The 21247-nt window shown below is 38.2% G+C and overlaps 1 protein-coding gene and 1 long non-coding RNA gene across 2 annotated transcripts in view; both read right to left on the reverse strand.

Moving 5' to 3' along the window:
• Window positions 1-17123, reverse strand: part of LOC143188861 (uncharacterized) — a 92635-nt gene extending 75512 nt beyond the window's left edge. Inside the window, exon 1 of the mRNA XM_076393350.1 lies at window positions 16978-17123. Within this exon, the coding sequence (XP_076249465.1) occupies window positions 16978-17070 (93 nt within the window). The 5' untranslated portion in view covers window positions 17071-17123. The remainder of the gene's footprint in view (window positions 1-16977) is intronic.
• LOC143188867 (uncharacterized) lies at window positions 1010-21166 on the reverse strand. The gene is made up of 2 exons (XR_013003581.1): window positions 21020-21166; window positions 1010-1141 (listed from the first exon to the last, which is right to left on the reverse strand). It is a non-coding gene; the product is annotated as an uncharacterized LOC143188867 (long non-coding RNA).
• Window positions 21167-21247: the final 81 nt, after the last annotated feature.

Raw genomic sequence — 21247 nt, forward strand, 5'->3', positions numbered from 1 at the left:
AGACGATTCACTTGTAATGGGATGCGAGAAATCGTGAATTATATAGGCTCTGAGCGTTCAGCTGGTTGTCGTTTAGACAATGTTGTTCGGGTAGAGTTGTGTCGTTGGTTTGATTATGATGGTTAATGAATGGTATTGTTTGTGGTGGTGTATTCAGGTATTTTCTGGGGTACTAGGAGTTTGATAGAGTTGTTGGAGTGTTTAGTTTTGTTAAAGGTGGGTAAATGTTATATTTAAAAATTTGAATAGGTATTTGGAGAGTTGGAAATTGGGGCCAGTGAAAATTTGAAAATTTGAAAATGTAAATATTTGAATTTTTAAAAATTTGAATCCTACCTATTTACAAAATTTGAATGTTTAAAAATTCAAAACTTTAGGGAGTTCTCTTCGATAGAACAATTCCCCCTTCATATGACCAACACCTAAACTCTCCTCCCAAGAAGAATAAACGTCTATTTTCTCTAAACTTTGCGAGCTGCTAGCTTTCCACTAGTAAAAACACTGGAATACTTAATAATATTCCAATACCTCGTCCATCGATCAGTTTCCAAACTTTCTTCCAACCTCCTTTATGTATCAATAATTCCACACCTCGTCACATCCACCATTAACACCTTAACGTTTCACGAATGACAACATATGTACATTAACTAAAGCGCCGACGGACGGTCCACTTAACGACTGCTCATTAAATGGACCGAGAACTCGTTCGTACCACTAAATCACTGCGAATGTTCAAGGCGTTAAATTCTTTTAAGACCTATGTGAGCCAACTAACAATTTTATCCCACATTCTTCTTAGACTTGTATTAAATCCTCAATAATTCCACTACATGGACTCATATGATTATTATATTTAATTCTATATTTTTACATTTTCCACCTAAACTAATTTTACGTAAAAATACAATCCACTATGTTGACTGTATAACAAAAACATATGTTCTCTTTTGATATTACTGACTTTCTACACTCATTTCGACATGGAGTCTATTATCTGATATTTATTATAATACAAAAATCTCAAAAAATCATTATGTCCATATTGGCTCGCAAAATACTGTACTGTATTCCGCTGACAAGAAGAATCCCAGGACCAATAGATCTGCATTGCTGCCAGGGCAGACCTCTACACCTCTGTCTAAAAAAATATCTCGAATAACTGTAATCCTATCAATCAAGATTCAACTGCACAGCAAAAATAACAGCGAACCCATAACGAGCAAATACTGTAATTCGTGTCGAAGCGCGAAGTGAATTAATTGAAGCCATCAACGACCAGTCGTCCCAGTCGCAGCGCTAATAATAAAAATAATAGCAGCCACAAGTTGAGGTTCGGTTCGTGTTAAGGCGAACTGGTAAAAAGAGTGATATCTCATCGGATAGGCGAAACACGTCGAAAATAGTTGTTCGCGATCCACGTCGCTCGACGCATTTAGACGGTCGGCGCTAAACTTAGATTGTTTTCTGAACAAACGGAGTTAAGAGGGTCCGCGCGATGAAGAGTGTGACACACCAGGAGAACACTCGACGAGGAAGACCGAGTTTACGGCGGCTCGATTAACTGGTGAATTAAAACCGCGCAACTGTTGACACGCCGATGAATCTTCTGTTCCCTTACTCCCCTTTCTACTTGTAGGACCTCGGGAATCCTAGGTTCGAGGGAATAATATTTCTACAGACGCTGCTGAAATGTAAATTACTAGAGAGATGCTCCATTGCAACGTGAGCATGTCGGATTTTGTTTTAGTTGGGAGAGTACCAGTCTTCGTTACCAACGACGAGGTTATAGAGTGTGAGACGTGTATGTTTGAGGTCGATCGACGCGTTGACGAGGCGTGGGTATTTTGTTAGGAATGAGAGCGAGGGAAAATGGGACAGTTTCGAGAAATGAGGGAGATCGCGAGGAGCTTATAGCGAGGCAATTTTGGGGTATGTTATTGCTTCAGAGAATGGGTGTGGTATAAATATTGTATTTATGAGGTGTTTGTTAATAGTAGAATTTGGTGAAATTGGAAGGTAAAGTATTGCAAATTTGAACATATAAATTTTCAAAGTTCATGTAAACTGTTATACTCAAATATTTAAATTTTCAAATTTTTAAAATTTGAACATTCAAATTTTCACGTTATTGAATCCTTTAAATATTAAAAGTCCTCAAATCTCCACATTTTCCAATTTGAAAAATTTCAGTCATTTTACCTGAACGTAGACTTGAAAAAAGTAACTATAACTGAAACCCTATACAAAGGATCACACAGCATCAAAAGCGTATTCCAGAGACATCAAAAGTCTGAATCAACTGAAACAAGTAATTCTTTTATCCGTAATTTGATAGGTACAGCTTTTCATAGGACAAAGAGGATAATACTTTGAACAGTTTCCTTCTTAAAAGAATCAATAGACTGGAAGGATTTCACTTTCTGCCTTTGACAAACTTCTGCTCTGCTTCTCTCCCTATACACATACATAGCTAAAAGCTCGTGTAATTACTCGACAAGTTCTTAAACCGATTGTCTCGAAAATTACGCTTGGTATGAAAAGAATTTATCTGATAATTCCGATTTACTATTGAACCAGAAATTAGTATAATTCACACCTATATTATCTAAATCTCTACAGTACTTTATTCTTGAGGATCTACTGTTCGGATCTACTTACAACATTAACCTCTTATTCAAAAATAAAAGAAACGATCTAAGCCTACAGTATATCTCTCGTATCATTCTTCTCCAATCGAAAGAAAAGCAGGCCTGATTAGTTCTATTCAGCACGGTCCCCTTCCTATGGTCCACCACCTTTCTAGACATTTTCTGAAAAGTACTATAACTTAACATTCCCCCTTTTCTCTGTGAACCCTCCTCCATCACAAGTCTGCGAGTACCCTTCTTGTCCCTGTGCCATCTCAAGTGCCAATTCACCAGGAACTCATCCCATAACATTCAAGTAAATGCCCCAGGACCTGGATTAAGTTCTAATATACCTAATAAAAAAATTTATTATAAAATAGTACAAGGTAATCAGTTTATCTAGAAACCCTCCAATGATAGCAACATTTATTGTAACTGCTGTTACGTTGGTTGCATAAATGGACCTTCAATCGTCCAGGTATCGAGACATCTAACTCTCTAATAAAAAATAAAAGAGAAAATCAGGTATCTCTGAAAACCCTAGTACACACTGTCCCACAGCAAGTAGCAAACGCGGTTCGCTAACACAGTGTCCCAAAAGGAGGCTCGGTAGCGGAATGGTGTTATGAGGATCGCGACACGCAACCGGGGTGCGAGTGTCCTCGTTCGTTACTCGATGACGTCACCGGACAGGTAATAACGTTAAGTAATATTTACTAACAGGCAAGACCTCCGCGGTCTCGGAGGACCCCTCTCCGAATCGTTCCTGAGAGGGTGCCACGTCCGCCGAGGGCGCAGCCGCCATCAACTAAATTATCCTGCGCGAACAGGCCGCCCCCCTCATCCCTCTCGCGCTTTCAAGAAGAATTTTGGCCAACGCACAGACGTCGTTCTACCCGCTCGTTTCTCAAGCTGTCGCGTTCCCGAAAATTTATATTAGAAGGCTGTGTTCGATTTACGCTCTTAACCCGATTCCATCGAGAGCCGAGAGCCGAGCGTGCGGAGGGAGCAGGAAGGGGTTGCAGGGAGGGAGAGGGGCGATAGAAGGCTGCCGATCTAAAATTCGATCTTAAGATCTGAGAGATGCGCGCGATTTTATTATTAAGCCTTTGATCGCGACGAGCGCAATATTTTATATAATTTTCTCTGCGTGTGGAAATTCCACTCTCCTTTTGCTACAATTATATATTAACCCTTAGCAATATCGAGCTGAGATCACTCGGGCAGCTCGATACTGTTATGAGTACCTATACCTACTGTTTTTCCAATATGTTCGAATTTAAATTTTTAAACTTTCAAACTTTCAAATATTCAAGTTTTCAAACATTCAAATTTTCAAACTTTCAAATTTTTAAATTTAAAAATATTCAGATCTTATCAGTTTTTTATGTATCTGTTTCAATTTTGTCCACCCCAAAAAAATTCCAATTTTTGGAAATCTGTACCTGTTTGAACTCTAGGAGATCCCACCTTGGCAGAACCTCCATCTATGCCTAAATCTATACCCTACATTTGGGAATTAATAGTATAATATCAATAATAGTATATACATATATTAATCGTAATATTAGTGTTTTATTATTAATATGTATCTATTTTTAGTATATCTATATAGATATATTTTATACTGTGTGACAGACATGGCGATATCGTTCTTCCTGCGAATTTATTTCGCGGAGGCGCGCGGATGTGGCGGTGAACAAATTAATTTCGTACCCGAGTAACGTGGGTGTATCCTGCTTCCCCGAATGCACCGAATGCAATAAAATATCGAGTAGCATATGGAATTGTTCCACACGGGAGAAGCGAAGAAATATGTGTGACTATAAGGTGAAACAGCATAAGTCATATTCTTCGCAAATTTCGGTTTATGTCTTCACTAAACTGCACATAACAGTATTTGTGTCTCTAGATAAAAGTAAATTCAATTAAAGAAAGTTTTCCTTTAAAGACGAATATATAAATAATAAAATACAAATCCATACAAAATTAAGGTTCCAACTTTCAAGCATCAGTATCTGATCAATATCTAAAATTTGTTAACATTCAAAATATTTGATGTATCATATTTTGTCTTTGAGAAGGAGAACTTCCCGAGATGAACTGATACGCGAACGAAAGCTTAATGCGAGGATTGATTATGGATGGCTATTAAGATGTACGTCAAAAGGGCATTTTTTATAGATGCGGCTAATGGTAATTGCTTTTTTAATTAACATTTTGCCATATATTTCCCTCTGAATATCTTTTCCTCGCTCTTACTCTCTCGACCTCTGATCGAGTCGCGATACCGTGAATTTAAAAGCGTATAGAGTACATCAAAGAGGTATGACGAGTGGAGAGCGTGATAATAATGGAAAATCGACGCTGCGCGATCTTTTATTGCACGCCCACGCTCTTGCGTGCTGTCTTCACTAAGAGTTGTTCGTATTGTGCCGTGTAGGTTAGAGGTTTGTGTTGTAACACCGAAGCTCATAAAGAAGAAGGAAATATTAGATCCTCGGAATAGTTTATGGAGCTTTGTTGTGTTTCAATCTTGCTGATAAATCTTATAAAAATGGTATCTACGCTGGTATCGCGCGGGAGAAAAGTTATCCAACAAAGTGGCAACTATGTTAGCGATTAAAATAAACGCAGTCAGAAATATTTCATGCTCCTTCGTTTTAGAAATATACTGTGAACTTTTGGATGACCTAATAACTTCATGAATTTTATGAACGTTTACTTCTCTTTTTTATTCTTTTTTAAGCTTGTCATTATTTTCTCCACTGTATCACTAGAATAGTATATTAATAGCAAAAGCCTCGTGTATTCATTTTATTATTAAACATAGACGTACTGTTAGCCACGTATTATGGAAATAACTAACACAATAATTTGATAAGTTGAATTGTTCCTTTGGTAATCAATTAATAAGTTGATAATTTAACATTCCCCAAAATTGTGAATAAATTTGATAACACGTGAGATCATGAATAAATTACATCATTGGGATCTTCTGAATTTCGAAATGCACGTGCTTCTTCGATGACTGTATCTACTTGCCAATTCCGAGAAATTGAATTAAAGCAACTGGCGGGCAAATAAATGCGGTGACTAATGAACCTAGTTACTTCACATGATTTTGTTATTTATAAATGTGTACAGAGGAACGTCGACACCTTAAAGCATGAACGTGTCATTAATCTTTGACAACCACAGATTCAAATCCCCTCTTGGATCTTGTTTACTGAAATTTAGATTAGAATATAAATAATAGAACATATATATATAAAATAATAATTAATCTCGGTCTCTAAACGAGTCACGTTTAAGCAAAACGTTGGTAATTTTATTAATAGGTACATATTAATGTTGCAAAATGCTACTTCTTTCTTTAAAAAATAAAATCAAAAATATTTTTATTTTTATGGAACGTTTTACTGAATTTAATAATTTCGTTCTAAATTATAATATGCAATATTTGATAAAAGTTTGTATTCATTTATCTGACAATAAGATCTCTGCCACACGCTTCACACTGTTACAATTTTATTTTTCCATGTTAAACGCATATTACGGTTTGATTCTCCGTGACTGCTGCCGACGTATTAAATGGAAAGTCGAGCATAAAGTTTATGATGCGAAGAAAAGGGATATATCTCGCTATTTTCTCATATTCTCGACTTTCCAGTGCATCTTTCGCTGTTACAGTTCAGCTAGCCCCAGATATTTTAAATAATGAGGAGCGAACTAAACACATTACGTGATTCATTTTTCGTTTTACTGCGGTTCTGCGCGGATGGAGGCAATTAAAAATGCAAGATAATGGTCACGATAAATGCGAAACATTTGCCGATAGAACTACTTTAGGTACATATTTAGCTACTATACTCGTTGAAAGACTTAATAATTAAACAGCAGCAGATAAACAACAACATGATCAAAAGGAACTTTTGCAAAATAACGTTAATCCCTTCACATACGATTAAAAATAAAATGAAAGAGATTCTACGTAAGTACCATTTAACTTCGTTACGCTGTCTGCATACATACAAAATGTTTAAAAGTAAATAAAATTTCTATCATCTAAAAATTAAAATATTTTTGTAAATATAGTGGATTTTTAATGCACGAAGTTTTAGATTTTTTCGAAGCCATTATCTGCTTTTGTGAAACAATCCCGATATTAAATTTTTTCGACCCTCTATATCCATATAAAAATGCTAAAATGGCATCGTTAGTAGTATGTTGCTGTTTTCACCGCGCCAAGCGGCAAATATTGCAAATTCACTTTCCGAGCCAAGTAATCCATCGTGAGCGACTTGTTTGTTGACAATGACCTCTTTCCTTCTGTCTGATTCCATTCTTTTCGTCTACTTTATTTTCTCTCTGTATCCCTTGCGATACACAACTAGATACGCAACCTTCGTTGCAAATAGACGCTCGAATAACGCATTAAATATAAAACATATGTTATAGAATGTTGTTAGAGATTTCTAGATCGAGCTACTATATTGGTAGATAAATGACTACTATTTTAGCGATTTTTTGCCATTTTCATTAGTACAATTTTTATCACATTTAGCTGATTTTAAATTTCAAGGTGAATTTGTGATATGGCAAATAATCAGCTGGAAGAGGATTTGATATATAAAATAATTTGAGATTGGTACTTCTATAGAGGACATTACTGGCAAAGTAATAGACTAAAAATTGCAGTTTTTATTGCTTAAGCAAAAATTGTTACACTTCACTTAATTTAAGTAGTAATATTTAAAATATCTGCCCAATAGACACTTAGTACTCTGAGTAAAAATAGTAGAATAGTAGATAAAAACATAACTAAGTATTCTATGATTGATATTGCCTCGTAAAATTTCGAATCGACTATGCACTGATTGAAGATGAGTCTATTTTCGAACAACCATCAGAACTTAACGGAAATTGCGATCGATTATCAAACCAGGTACACATTGGCAGAAAAAACTGGTTCAAAATTGCAACTTCAATAAACGAACAGTGAATCATTTACTCGAGATTAATCTGAAGTTGGAAAGCCTCATAGATGGATCCCTTCAATTTTTTCCCAGCTGCTATAAAACACCCTGCACAATATTACAAGTTAAATTCAATATACAATAAATACCCTCCTCTTACGTAACAACAGAATTCAAATAATGCAACAATGTGACCAGGGACCCTAAAAATAAATTTCTTGGCCAGACGCAAGCGTATTATTTTTTGTCCACATGTTGCAAATATATTCTGAACAAGCACTAAAAATTTCATCAAACCGTTCAAAAATAATATTCCTATTCCTGTCTAATCGCAACTCTGTCACCTCCTTCGTCACCCGAACTAGGACACCATCCCCACAAACACATCAACCCCTCTCAACAATCTATATTTCCCAAGACCCACTAACAACTTTCAAAACCGACGATAGGAGCAAGAATTTGAAAACACCATCAGCAGCTATAGCAAACATTTCCCCTGCTCTGAATCCCCAATCCACCAAAAAGCACACTTCGACGCACTTACGATAAAACGAACAGCTCAAACAATCGCTCGAAATCCCCAGCTCATACATTTAAAACAGAGTCAGCTAGATAAAGTAACGCGACGACAACGTCGATCGACGGAAGTAAGTGGCACCCTCGTGATTCTCACCCTTCCGCCCTACATACAACCCCTCCTTCCCCCTACCGATTCACCCTCTTTGTCCCTCTCTCTCTCTCTCTCTCCTTTCGTGCTCCATGTCCCAGCGGTCCCATGAATTCCTATATCCTCGTTGTACAGCACCCCTGCGGCTTCTTTACAGGGTTACGCGCCACAAAGCCTAAAAACGCATTAGCAGCAAATGGTATCGCCGCGTAAACTCGTTCCCCGACCGCCCACACAGATGTACCAGGGTGTGGGTGCTCGAGTGTTCGTAAGTGGTCGGTGGAATCGAGAGTGTTTCGTCGATTCTCGATCAAACGGGGGGAAGGCTGTTTCACGGCCGCCTGTACACCACAGAAAAACACCTCGGACTCTGTGATAACCGTTCGCCACGAAGCGCGCCATAAAACGTGGACGTTAATCTGGGGGAGAGTGCTGGGGACCTTGAATAGCGGAGGGAACGCGACGGGGTGGTTCTCTGAGTGAAAATAAGGAGGGAGTAAAGTGCTTGGAGTGGAGTCTCAGCTATTTTGAGAAGGAGATTTTTAATATTGCGGAGAAGGCGGTGAATGGGATAAGAAAGAAACAAATTTTGTGGTTAACCAAGGTACTCGTGCAACCAGTTGATTTAGAAGGAAAGTAGAATGACTAGGTCAGACCAGGTCTGACTTGGTAATTTTGTATAGGAGTTTCTGAGAAGTATATTTTTCTTGAATATGTTCTTCTTTGTAACCTACCCGTTTATCCCATTTTTTATGGGGATTACAGAATTGTTCAGATATTTTTAGAATTTTGCCCCTTTTAATAGGGAAACAAAACCAGAAGCTATCGCTGTGATATTGAAAATTAAATTTCTAGAAATTAAGTGAAATTAAATTTCCAGTCATTATATTATAATGTTTCAATCCCCATGTAATAGGGTCGTCCAGTCTCATATAGAAGGAATATTCATATTAATTACTAACATTATTAATGAACGTTTTCATCGGAATTGACTACAAAAAAAGGTCACCATAAAATGAATGCTAATGTAGAAGAACGAAAAGCAATTTCATTTAAATCGCTCTCATAGTATTTCTCCAGAATATAGCGTGACAGATGAACCATTAAATCGACTAAATTAAACCAGCTTTTTTTGCTACAAGACCTCCATTAATTATCCACTCTGGATTGCTCTAAATCGTGAAATTGTGACTCACGGAATTCTTAATGATCTGATCGAAAGACATTAAAATGCAGTCACGGATGTTCATAAATAATTCCGTAGGTGGAGCCAAGAGGAGATAGCTTTCCTCATTTTCTTTGGGATACGTTTCATCAGAAGCAACGCAGACATGAGAGGAGAAGGTTGACGCCTCGAAAAAAAGCCAGCAATGCTGGAAGTCTCGTTAAGACATCTTCGAGACGCTTCAGAGATAGAAGGATGGTACTTTCCCATTTCCTCCGTCTCATGATTTGCCATCAGGGGCCGCCATCTTGAAAGCACTTTAAACCAATTTATTAGCTTCGTTTTTAATCACCCTGCCGAGCGTTCGGCCCGTCCATGAGGAGAAGAAGCGACACCCTTAAGAGCCGCTTGGAACAGAAATTAAAGGCAGTCCTCCGATCGTGAAAATATTTCTCCTGCAAACAGCGTCCTTCGCCTTTTCCCAATCCCCTTGCATCTTTATTAAAAAATTCCTCGAAACTGGGAAAGATTTTATATCCCATGATTCTGAGGTTGACTAGCGCGAAATTCAAATTCAAAAACAGTTTCTTAATAGGATACCGATTCTACATTGAGAAGAATATAAGTCTGAGATATTGCTGTATGAACTGATTTATGAGCATGAGGGAAGAAGTTTCTTGGAAGAGTTATGTTATTGCTTATGAGATGTGTAGTTTAATTTTCAAGTGCTAGGATCTGAAATTGTGGGATGTATGTATTTAAATTGCATAGGTAATTTTTGGGGTGAACAACTTTTGCATACTTCTGATATATGATCACAGTTTTCACTGGTTTGTGATCAATTATATGGAGTGAAGAAAAATTTCGAGACTAATTTTCTGTAAATTAACACGTTCAGAGTTGATAAAAAACATGTAATTCTATTACATTGTCCCATAAGTCCTCCTTAAAATTTAAAAAATATCAAACATATCAAAATGAAGAAAATACACATTTCAATAAAAAATTTAGCAAGAATCTAATAAAAACATCATGAGGAATATACATCCATATTGTCCTGACCCACATATGGGTCATAGACCTGTGTCAAGAAAAGTTTTCAGGAACCTCAACTGCCTACCCATTTTACATACATTATAATACTCCCATACCCAGAACCTACGTCACGCTAACCAAAAGTCAAAAGCCAAATCCTTCCAACAGCTTAAGTTTTAAGTCATTCATATGTTTGACCCTTCTTAAAAATTCTATCTGAATAGCTGTCGCATCAACGATATTTAGATTGCGTCTGAAAGCTCATAAGCTCTGTATGTTCAGTAAAGCAGTCTCCCCCTCAAAATACTACCAATTATCCTGGCACAAAGGTCTGATTAATACACGGCCGAGATGGATCCGTTTTCGCGATGCTGTTTCGTGGCAACGTAAGCCAGAGCAATTGCGTTTTGCCAGGGAGTTTAGTCAACGATCAGAGAAACGCATTGAATCCCTTTGATCTTGGCATTGACAAACGAACCTGCTCGGTAACAAACATTCCCGAGATTTCACGGTGTAGGTAACGAGAATAGACGAACAATAAACGTACTATAATCTGGCTATACCAAGCTCAGAGATAACCAATAAAGCCTGGAAAATTAATTTAGCGCAGACGGAGCTTGGTCAATCGTCGAATAACCAGCCTCCGCCATTTCGAACCATGGCCATGAATTCAATTTTTTTTCCCCTCAGGATACTACTTTCTATTGCTGAGGGCGAAATTTAGCGCCACTATTTTTCAAATAATTTAACTTTCATTAAAAGGGGAATGAAATATCGCACATGCATTGCAAGAGTGACACAACTTAAAAATAGTACATTTTTGAGGGGAAGCAAAAAAGTATTTATGAGTTTAGGAGAAGATTATTTATTAGATACATAATATTGATATTAACAGTAGTTTTACTTACTGAAGATTATCTTACTTGAATAATTAGTTTAAAAACTAGTTACTTGTATTAATCGAATGGTTTTCAGAGGATACGAGGGATAAATGTCGAGTCATTTTGACTTTTGGAGTGCACGTGCGATACATAGCAACCGTAATTTTTGTAAAAGTAATTTAACTCTGATCCTTTATTAAAAATGAATCTATTGAAATGTTCGAACCGCTCGAAATTGGTATAAAGAATACAAAAAGTGGAGGATCCCTTCTGTAACGCAATCTTCCGTCAGAAAGTTCCAATTTCGTTTCTCGTGTATATCGAGAATTCTATTTAGATAAAGCCGACGACAAGTATTACGGGGCTTTATTCGTTCACCCTTTCGGATGGAAGTTCTTGTAAACTGTAAATCGATAGAAAGAGGGATGGAACAACATGTTTATATGTAAACACGTAGGTTTAGCTTTGAAGCCACGGGGACAGAAATTGAAGACTGCAATGTGTGCAAACTTTTTTAACAACTTTTTGAGAGAATAATAATAAAAGAAGCTCCGACGTCATCGAAGAAGGTCTTCAATATTCCATTTGTTTTTGCATATTCTTTTTTCTCAATTTCTGTGGCACCGCAACTCGTATTAATAATACATTTTTTTGGATGGTTAAGAGACACGTGATTTCTTCAGGAATGCGCGTCGAAAATAAACTTTCCGCGTGTACAAGACATATTTACGTCCCAAATACTGCAAACGGGGGAGGGGGTAAAAAATATTTTCGGGTTTCACAGTGATCTAATTTTATGCCAAATGAGAGACCGATCAGCGGGAATAACTGGATAATAAAATTAGATGAGAAACGAGGCGAACGAAAGTTTTTGCGTTGCGTTATGCGCGTGCGTCACGCTAATAATGAAAAATATACGCGAGCATGTATCGGTTTTGCGACAATGAGGAAAACAAAACTTTACTGTGTTATCGCTCGAAAAACAAGCGTTCAACATATTTTCATTAATTCGTCTCATTTGTTGGCTCCTCTCGCTTCGCGAATAAATATCACTTTAATATTCACCGAGATACATCCCCGTTGCTTTTATCTACAGTGATATTTCGCTAATCGCGATTTTGCATTCGAAATTAAAATATCGAATAAAAGTTTCGTGCCAGAAATACAGTGAATGTCTTAGTTAAATGTTTGTTATGCTCGTTGCAATGCGACCGCAATCTAATTTGCTGAAGCAATTCAATTATTTGCCATTAACTTAGTTTAATTAACTACACAGCTACAAACAAGAATTGTTTCAATATTGTGGTATGGATAAATAGGTTTGAAATCAATGTTAAATATAGAATAACTGTATCGCGAGCGAAAATTCGATTTGTATTGTTCCGGGATGGTTTAATCTAGGAAAATACCGACGAAATTGTTCAACGTGAATTTATTATAATAAATTGCATACTAGAAACTTTGCCTCATTACTATAACAATTAAACTACTTCCATTATAAATTTGCACGGGATTAATATCAATTAAAAATTACTAACTTGTTTGCGACGAGGTTGCACAACAATACAACAGTCATTAATCAAGTATGTATTGTAGAATGTGAAAAATGTTCACGTTGAAGCTTGGGTCTTAGTATCAATTATAGGATTAATGAGAATTCACGAGAAAGTTTTGATACACTCGACCGGAGAAATGTTTTTCGTCCCTCAATTTAGATGTTTTGGAATAATTACTCAACTTGTATGCAACAACCCTCTTTAATATTCTAACTTGTGAATAACTTTAATATCTCCTCGTGTTCGTTCCACTTTTAATGAGGCAACCGATTGAGAATTTAGAACGCTGTTAACTTGTCGTTACAGGGTACCAAAATTTTATGAGATAAAGATAAAAAAAAAAATTAATAGATTAGATTAATATTATAGATAATTAATATTACGAGGACATTTACAGCAGTTGTTCAATTTCCAAATTTTTTAAATATAATCTCTTTATATGTTCAAATATTCGGATATTCGAATATTCAAGTATTCAAATATTCAAATATTCAAATATTTAAATATTCAAATATTCAAATATTCAAATATTCAAACATTCAAACATTGAAATATTCAACTTTGTTGAAATCTCAATTGCAAATAAATTTCAGTGGTCACATTATTCTAACAAATATTTCCCTAAAAATGAAAACTGAATATTTTCTGTTTTAGTCTACATTTCTCTACATAAAAATTTAGCTATACACGAAGCTCGACTGACACGTTACAGAAAAAAATCAACAAAAGCGTTCCACTCTGTTAAAAACGCTATTTAAATAAATCAACATCTGAAAATCGCTCACGTAGCAGAATTTCCCGCTGAAAAATACACAACTTCTCCATTTAAACTATTTTCGCCTTGCCTAACGCTCTCTGAGATATTAGGTCAAATACATTTCCCACCCCCCGACTCCGAGAGCTGTTGTTACCCTTTCAACAAGAGCCTTCACAGATAACAAAGGCACGATTGACAGTCTGACGTTCTTCTTCACTACTGTTGCAGAACGAACCTCGATGAAAGTCTGACTGGTCGATCTGCTTTGACTAAGCAATTTTCTGTCGTTTAATGAATATTACATACTTTCTATAACCTGAATCTCCCTTTTAACGCCCTACATGAATAGAAGGGTGGCAAAGGGTGTCTATCGATCAGCGAAATAGAAAAACAGCGGAAGAACGGATGAACGAAGGTTGACGATGCAGAAAAAATGATTAATGCGACGTAAACTACGTGCTGTGAAGACTGTTCGAATTTCACATTCGCTACTGTTTTTCCTGCCACGTGAATACACAAGAGGGTTTATTCATTTATAGTTATAGCTATTACGATTACTCCAACATATTGATAGAATCGCTGCTTGAAAAAAAGAATTGTTTTGAACTCACGTGGTTTTGTAGCTTGAAATGCAAAATCAACAACGAACAACAATCATCTGGAATTAATTAGTTGGAGTAGTTCGACGCGGCCACTTTATAGTTCAAAGGACAAACACGTCCATGTTCATTAATGCACTATCAATCTCCCGAGAACTCCTGAAATTGCATTACCGAGTTGCATATGCCTGCATATTTATTGTTACTCGTTCCACTTTTCTTACAGTCCCTAGGAGACACCAACAACAGTTTCTAATTTCGTTACTCTCTCGACTACAGAACGTACAAATAACGAATGAAGCGTATATCTGCGAAATTCTCCATGGAAAACTTAAAAAGTAGAGAAAGAAGAAAAATGGGAGATGTATTAATCCTGAATGCAAAATTAGTGTCAGATAAAGTTTTGACTGTCTGCTAATAGAAAGCTTGACAGGTTCATTAATAATACATGCCCACGCGTTAAATCGTAGTGTTATCAATAACGAAATAATTTCAAATATTCATATATAAAGCATTTTTTAAAACACTCAACGATTTTCCTGCAAAGAAATTATAGGTAAAAAATTTGGTAATTCGTATGCAAAATGTTTCACGAACTTTAAGTGCTTCACTATATCATCGAGGAGAAAAAATTAAGAAAGAAAATTGTTCGAAGCTCGTACCCTCCTTGAGTATGTATATTAAGTTAATGAGATTAATTCAGAATAAAATTTGAATTAGTTGCTAACGGAGTGCTTGAAATATTCACAAGAGGATTCTATGAGCGACAAACAGTCCTTTCATCGAATTGATATTGTTGATAATGCTCGCATTGTAAAGAGAAGCGGTTGCCCCGTAAGATGTTCCGCCAAGCATCGATTCAGTTTTATAATAACCTGCGATGACCAAGCTCATTCCGTTATTATATGCACCGATGCTTTTATCTGATTACCAGGTCATTCGATAAAACTTTTGATCCTCTCTTTTCCTGTCGTCGTAAACAGGGAGAGGATAAATGACATACAAATTTGTATAAGACTGCTGCATAGAGAGTATTGTCTCGTTATAAGCTCGCTACTATATTCGTTGTATCAAGGTTATGATTATGTACTCAGTATAATGATAATAAGAGTAGAGTATAACATCGATTGAAGCTTGAACTATGATTTAATAGTAGACTACTGAAAATAATAAAAATAGCCATCAATAGAGTATTTTAAGTTTGAGTCATGTTAAGTTAATTAATCAGGGTCCTACTGTACTTTAAATCCCAAATCCTATTAATATAAAATAATTATTACACTGCATAAAGTTTCACATAAATTCCAGCCAAATAAAATACTAAAAAGTGTCAAGTCACAATTTTCTACAACTCTATATTCTCCATACATAAAAAATAAGAAATACTCTTCAATTCTATCTACAAAAAACAAATTTAAAAACTCCTGCCTCAAACAAAAAACGACCACCATCCGTGCCATCTCGTTTCACAATTAAAATTGTCCCAAATGTTCAAGTTTAAACTCATTCCAATCATACACTCAAAATCCAAAAATACTCCACTTTACAGGTACATTCAGGGGTGTATTGGAGCCAGAACTCACTTATCTCATGTATCAGGTGTATACAGGATGTTAAAAAAAAGTGTTTCAAGACTTTAAGGACTTACAGTACCTACACAGCGAGAGGAGTAAAAAATGTCCAATCAACATAGGTTCTAAAGTCAATCCTTTGACGAAAAATTCACTTTTATTATCTACGTATATTTGATGCCGTGAATGAGTTTTATCACTGCGCATTGAATATAAATAAAGGAATTGATTCAGAAGTATCTCTCACGTTGTCAAAACAAGATTATTAAACTAGCATAAACAAAGATTACTTCATAGCTTCAAACGTAGCGAGCCTAGTAGATATGAGCTTTGCATTCACTACAACAAAGACGGCTTATACTATAAATTTACATTTATTTATGAACTAATCCTTCTTGATGCTAGCCTAACAATCTTGTATCGATAACCTTGATCGCACTTCTGAATCAATTCCTCTGTTTACACTCAATGCGTCGCGGAGAAACTCACTCACGTTATCGAATATTCTTAGATTTTTTTAAAAGTCAATTTTTAATCGAAACGATTGACTTAGAAGCTCTACTGATTCGAAATTTTTTACTCCTCTCGCCGAGTACCATAGGTCCTCAAAGTCCTAAACCACTTTCTCACACCCTCTAGAAACCGAAAAAGAAATAAACCGCAGGTACAACGTCCAAACTACGTTTTCATGTAAAGTCTCAAAACCCCCCTCAAAACCAGTCAGCAATAGAAATTCAAGCCTGCGTCAAAATCTCCCCGCATTCGTCTCCCGTCGAAAAGCGATCGCCTTTCGGGGGTTAATCAACGAGCATCCCGCTCCCCTCATTTTCCTCGATACACCCCTGAGTGCATCCTCTGCCGCGGGTGGGTGAGACGTTCATCGAACCCAGAAGCATCGTCAGCGCGCGCGGTTGGGCGCGCGGTTGGGCGCGCAGCGTATGCACACAGGGGCCAGACAGGCGTGCAGTGGTGTGCGGCACGGTGCGCCGAAACGCGACACCCCCCACCCCGAGGCAGCAGTCGACGTCCGCGAGAAAGAGATTTCGACAGCGGCGCGTCTTCGCGTCCCGCGGAAACCGTTCGGGCACACGTCTCGCCCTGTCGTGCGTGCTCGTGCGTATTCGTGGTGCGACTCACCGGGTAGGGAGAGGAGGACTCGCCGTGTAGGACCACCCAGCGACGAGCGTCGCGACGGCCCCCGAAAGACAAGCACGTGGAGTACGGTATCATGGTGACGGCGGCGACAAGAAGGGGGCGCGTACGATCCGCTCGAGACTGTTGCCAGCCAGCCGGAGGGCCTCTCTACTAATCGCCGTGTTCCCCGTGCCCGTCGGCTCTCGTCCACGTAGGCACCGCGTCCTCGCGGAGGCGTCGCGGAGGCGTCGCGGCGACAAGGCTTCGGGCGGCGTCCGGGCGCGCGGGTTCCGCCGCAACCACCGTGCAAACGAGCGGCTCTCGGTGAAGCCACGATGGAAAACAACAAGAGGCGACCGGCTAGCGGAGGGCCACGAGACTCGAGCGTAGGCCAGGGTATCGAGGCCGCCGATTGGTCGAGGCGAGTGCCACCGCCGTCTGTCGACCATTGCGCGCAACCGCGCTAGGGGGATCAATGAGACGCGAGGCGAGCAAGACACTCGCCTAGAGCCACCCGACCGATAACGAGCGCAGGCGACGATCACCGAAGACGGACGGGGTGAGAATCGGGTCGCGGTTTCGACTGTAGTCGATAACGACCACGTTCGGGGGCGATTTAGATCTACACGGGAAGGAGCGTATTGGAGGTTCTTATGGAATTTACGAAATTTTATCGCCCCTTAAGCTGGGTCCACATTGCTGCTGGCGAACAGCTCGCGAACAGCTCGCGAACTGTGTTAGTCGGTAATGTGGATATTTTTGCTAACAGCGAACACTGTTCGATCGGGAGGAGGTCATCAAATGTCGGGTCCATGCTGCAGAGAACTGCTCGCGAGCAGTTCGCAAGTTGTTCACGAGCTTCAACGTAGCATGCTGCTGTTCTCATTCGTGAACTGCTTGCGAAGTGTTCGCGAACAGTTCTCTGCAGTGTGGACCAGGGGTAAGGGTGATAAAAAGTTTGTGAATTGTTCGCAGATATTCAAATTTTTAATTTGAAAACTTTGGAAATTGAGAAATTTGGGAATTTCAGTCTGAAATTTTGACAAATTTTTTAGCGACTAGTAAATAACGATTTTATTTGAATAAAAAGTTTGTTATTCTGGAATTACTTGTTTAACTTGTTCTATTCGATGATTTTTTCATACGAAATTTATTTTAAATTCCATTCGAATGGCGCCCAACTTTCATCCCACTCCAATCCCAAACATCCAATGATGTTTGCGATTAAGCTAACTTTAATTATCTATCGCACGGAAACGCACACTGAGATGCCAAGGAGCTAGTTTAAATTTAACATCGTCGCGTGCAACCAGTTCGTTTTTAATTCATTGGATTCAAGGAGTCGTCGATGTTGTCAGTAAAATATCGAATCTGCGTTCTGAAACGCAACGATCTTGCACGACGTTGTTAATCTGTTATGATTACCAAATATTAATTATCCTTCAGTCTGTTGCATCTACTTTACCTATACTTCAACCCTTCGAGACCAATAAAATACCTTACAAATTACATCACTGCAATGAAAATTCAAGACTTAATGCGGTCAGAGTTCTATGACCCATATGCGGGTCAAGATAATTTCGGGGAGAATTTCTGAGGGTGCTACCAGATTTTTATTTAATCTCTGACCAAAAAATATGTAAATCTAGTTGATAATGACAGAATTACTCTCTTCAGTTTCATAACACTTTTTTTCACATTTTTAATAAATCTGATAAATTTGTATCGAATATTCTGAATGCAGGGGTGAGTCTGTATCTACGCTTTCTGCAGACCCACAATGAGAACTTAATAAACTTCAGATAGTGCTCCATCCTTTGCAAATCTGTTCCTTTTTATAACACTAGGTACAAGAGATGTTCATAACTCATGACCATCCCAAACTAGTATTTCGCAGAACCCAGAGAGATCGACTACCACGAAAATCATTAAAATCGTCATATCCTACTTTCATTCTCTACTATTCCTAATCATCACTATCCCCACCAAATTAACACATCCCACACCCGGATCACAGCTCATAAAAACACCCTCCCCTAAAAAAGACGACCTCCCTCGCCGCCTAAATTCATACACGCAATCTCTCCTCTCATTCTTCCCGAGTGAATTTCCCTCAGAAATCCTCCACGATAAACCACAGCGTAACGTCGGTCGTCCAGCGTCGGACACCAGCTCATGACCGTAATTTTCGTCCGTGTCATATTGCGAATCAACGCGGGGGCAATTACGCACACGTCGCCGCGCGAGCACGGCTGGGCTCGCGTTACGTCACTGATAAGACATCGCACGTGGTACGTGACACGGATCCGCGAGTGACGAAACGTCGCGGCGCGAAAGAGGGAAAGAGACAGGGGCGTAAATGGCGAAGGGTAGCAGAGTGGGTAGAAGAGAGGGGGCGCGGCAGAGGAGAGGAGTGAATTTCATCATTTAATTTTAGCACGATCGCGTGCAGCCGATGGCTGCCGCAGGGGCATGTCATGGCCCAGGGAGTCGCTTGCAATATCGATCCCGACTTCACGCACCTGAAGCGCACCTTCTCTGTGCCCTTCATGCGGAAGGAGAGCCTCGCCGCCGTTCCAGTTCTTCCGGCCCCTCTGACCACTTCACGGATGATTGCTCTTACCGCGGTACAGCGATCGTGCGCGCTCATTGCTCATACGAACGTATTCTTGGCCGAGAACGATACAGCGCGATCGTGAAATTCGAGCATTGTTTTTTTCGCTTCTTTTGCTCGAGTATTTATGGACGAGCTTATTTATCTCTGTTATGATAGGTGCGCTTCCGTGTCGTATCTTTGACTTCTTTTCCCCTTTAGACAGTCATATTAACCATGGAATGACACACTGGGGTCTTTTATGATTTCAACTACATAAGTACTGATTTCTGTTACTATATTGCAAAGTAATAGCAAATAAAAATGTACTTTAATTTTTCTTTTAATATTTCAATTTTATGGTCTGAAACTACACACTTGAAAGTATTTCAGGGAATTTTTATGGAATTTTTTACGTACTCAAAATGTGTAAAAATCACGCGAAGCTTGGAAGACCCAGTGGGTCGTGTGATAGTCTGAAAAAACAGTATGCCATTCCAGGGTTAAGAACGTTTGTAAAGTGCTGTGTAAGTGCTGTGATTATAATAATTGAAGTATATAGACCCCACAAGCCAAAACTTTCATTTGTATTATTTGCTGATACAAGTAGGGCTTCGATTAATGGACTTAACAAGAGACTCAAACCTAAAGTACCCTACAAATGCTTAATTTTACGATTTTATTTGAATATTCTTTCCGAAATCAGATAAGTACGGAGTTAAGTAAATTAACAATTAACAGAGTTAATTTTAACCCGAGGTTTGCTTAATACCTTTGCAAATGATAGATCGCACATTGAATAGAATGTTCCTTTGGACGCGGTATATGTAGCGTGAACGTTATTCAGCACGCTTAACACAATGGCCACAAAACGAGCTTCCTTCTGTCATAAATTATACTCGACGTTGCATTCTATACAAATATTTAGTCACGAGGAACGCAGCGAATCGATCGCGGAAATACTGCGACTTAATGACACCTACTTTCTCTTGCAATGTTATCAATCTTGCTAATTACTTTAACATACTTTATGATATTGCCTGCATTTTGTATACCTAATTCTAAGCAATCTTTTCGATTCAAATTTTGCAAGTTTGTTGAGTTAGGTATTCTCAGATTAACGATGGCAGTTAGATAACTTATTCAAATATTCAAACATTCAAACATTCAAACATTCAAACATTTAAATATTCAAACGTTCAAATATTCAAATATTCAAATAATCACAGACCGAAATACTCAATATTTGAACATATTTAAATATTACAAATTTCAAATGCTTAAATTTCGCAAATTTTCAAAGTTTTTCTAGAACAGTCTAGGTTACTTTCATGTAACTTCAGTACACGATAATTAACAGTACAATTTATAAACCATAAACATTAAATATTCGTAACAATAACAGCAATAATATCTGATCAGTTGAAAATAATTATAATTGACATCACTCACCAGAAGAAATGATGCGACGATCTCGTCCGAAATGGTAACCCCTCCTCGACGTGCCAGAGCTTTCGCAGGGACTGTAATATCCAACGGAAGTCTTGGTAGCTCTACCATGGTCATGGACATTGAACAGTTTCATCCGTTTATCTTCCTCGAACTAAAAATACACAACAGAACTGATCAAAATAGACGCTGACACGATCTATGTATACAAACAAACCCCATGGAACATCG

This window comes from Calliopsis andreniformis, chromosome 3 (genome assembly GCF_051401765.1).
Source record: "Calliopsis andreniformis isolate RMS-2024a chromosome 3, iyCalAndr_principal, whole genome shotgun sequence".
NCBI lineage: Eukaryota > Metazoa > Arthropoda > Insecta > Hymenoptera > Andrenidae > Calliopsis > Calliopsis andreniformis.